The sequence below is a fragment of the Papaver somniferum genome, chromosome 6, assembly GCF_003573695.1.
Source record: "Papaver somniferum cultivar HN1 chromosome 6, ASM357369v1, whole genome shotgun sequence".
Classification (NCBI taxonomy): Eukaryota; Viridiplantae; Streptophyta; class Magnoliopsida; order Ranunculales; family Papaveraceae; genus Papaver; species Papaver somniferum.
The window spans coordinates 89057500-89059775 of NC_039363.1; the positions used below are offsets into that span (position 1 = coordinate 89057500).

Here is a 2276-nt window from a genome sequence, read left to right on the forward strand (position 1 = left end):
TGATAACAGGGGGTTTCCGATTACTTAAAAAACTAGGTACATATGATAATGCAGATAAGGATGTCGTTATGGAATCCAGTTGCAGCAATATTATCAAAGAACTAAATAGCGAAAGGAACCAGTTGGCTTGGCAGGCTAAATCTCAATGGGAAGACTACCGCACCAACAACCTTTGGAGCAATAGTTTAACCAATGATTTGTTTAAAACCTTTATTTTGTTATGTACCTAAGCAAGCTAATCAGGCAGCATTTGAATTAGTCAACAAAACTAATGCAAATGCAACCTGTATGAATAGCTAGTTGTTTATTTGACATTCTAAACTCTGACGGGATTTCGGCCCGTAGGCAACGTCAGGTCCATATCTTGTAATCCCCTTTTTGCTTATAAAAAAAAAAATGGCGTTAGGGGTGTAAATTGGGCCAGGCCTGTCTCCTAATCCAGGCCAGGACATGACCCTTGCGAACTCATATGGACAAAACGATCTTCTCTGAGTCCTTTGAACCGGAAGCTTGGAGTGTACATCTGGAACACACTAGAGATGATAATATCAAGCAAAAAAAACCTCCAAAGAACTGCGAACATATCTGACTCAGTTTTGAATTTAAACAAAATTTCAGAAGATGCAGTGCCTGCTTTACCTGATGGGTTGACGACTTCACTGCTTTTCATGGTATTGCCGAAGTGGTAGGAACTCACCATATTAGCAAGCATTCCAAGCCCGTGGCACCTGAGACTGATGACACCTCATTTCAGTGTATGTGACACGTATCTAAAAGTAATTGCCATGTGTATATACATAGTTCCCGGCGCCAGAGCAAAAATTAAATTTTTTAAGTCTAAAGCAAGATTATCATATTATTGATCCCTGGATCGACTAACATTGTTTGATAGACAGAGAGAGAGAGAGATGGCGGATTCAAGCTTAGATTCACACGAGAGGATGAGAGGAAGAGATGTGAATAAAGTGGCAACAGGCCAGCAAGCTCCAAGACCAGTTCATGAATATGGTGAAATCACTCAAGCTCCACCTCAACCACCCGATGACTCCCCGATCATCAACGTAAGTATGCTACTAGTACTAATTAACACTCTAATTTCCGATTCATTCATGCATACATATGATTTTGCTGCAGGTTGATGAGTTGAAAACAGCTCCTTACGATTATCGTTTTCCTACCACTAACCAAACACGCCATTGCTACACTCGCTACATCGAATATCATAGGTGTATAAGAGCCAAGGGGAAGGATGCACCAGAGTGTGAGAAGTTTGCTCGTTATTATCGTTCACTGTGTCCATCTGAATGGGTAATTTAACAAATTTATTAATATATCATGTTCCGAAATCTGTGTCGATTATGCTCTATTTAGTTTTTAATTGTGTTCAAACTCTGCAGATTGAGAGGTGGAACGAACAATTGGAGAATGGCACGTTTCCTGGTCCTCCTTAGCTGACTAATTATTAAGCTTAGTCTTCAAAATACCTGGGTCTCCATGGTGGAGTGTACCGTAGTCTAGGTTTAATCGAGTAGTTATTGATCGGCTGGGAGGACATTTTCTAGTCCTTGGTTTGTGCTCACTTTATAATGTCTGTCACGACTCATGATCATTCCTATTATTAAGGTTTGATCCTCTTCCCTTGATTGGCCGCAACCGTACAAGGTTTTACGCTCGAACCGCTGACTGCATATGTTGCGAAGAAGCTACTGATCAAATTCAGCTGTGGGAAGAAATCTCTAATACAGTTATTAGGCTTCATGAGTAAGAAGCTTGTCTTCATATATATGTAAACTTTATATCTTGCAAGTTTATGTAAATGACTGATCAATGATTGTTTTTCAGTTATGTTTTCTTTTGTAATTGTGAAATGGAAATATGGAATTATAATGAAGTTTTTGTTTGTATACTAGTTGAAAATTGAATCATTGTTAGCCGAAAAACTAAGCCGGCGACGGGGAAGAGACACTCAAAAGTTGTTCCTTTTGTCAAATTGGCCTTTGGAGACACAGACGAACCACTTTATTTTAAAATTGTATAGTAGTATCATATTTTTCGATTTGTTTTAGGTGCAAAATGGTAATGATTTGGGATAACTTAAAGTGTAACGAGGTTAGGTCCAGGAAAAGGACATGGGGGTCACTCGAAAGCTCTTTCTTAATAAACTCTTAAAAATGATTGCATTCCCACAGTGAGAACGGGCATCTGATCTTCCCCCACTCTACCTGGAAATGAGATACACGTTCGGGTTGATTAAAATTCGTTTGGGTCAACCTTTT

General features: G+C 39.2%; 1 protein-coding gene across 1 annotated transcript; it reads left to right on the forward strand.

Moving 5' to 3' along the window:
* Nucleotides 1-908: 908 nt before the first annotated feature.
* On the forward strand, nt 909-1906 carry LOC113285841 (cytochrome c oxidase subunit 6b-3-like). The gene is made up of 3 exons (XM_026534587.1): nt 909-1061; nt 1135-1308; nt 1398-1906. Exons 1-3 carry the CDS (start codon nt 909-911, stop codon nt 1449-1451), a joined length of 381 nt encoding a protein of 126 aa, XP_026390372.1. The 3' UTR covers nt 1452-1906.
* The last annotated feature ends 370 nt before the right edge of the window (nt 1907-2276 follow it).

Bases quoted from the DNA above. Each gene is read 5' to 3' on its own strand.
- LOC113285841 (XM_026534587.1), top strand. From the start codon at position 909: ATGGCGGATTCAAGCTTAGATTCACACGAGAGGATGAGAGGAAGAGAT. The intron at 1,062-1,134 runs GTAAGTATGCTA...ATTTTGCTGCAG, and splicing joins ATGACTCCCCGATCATCAAC to GTTGATGAGTTGAAAACAGC. The intron at 1,309-1,397 runs GTAATTTAACAA...CAAACTCTGCAG, and splicing joins CACTGTGTCCATCTGAATGG to ATTGAGAGGTGGAACGAACA.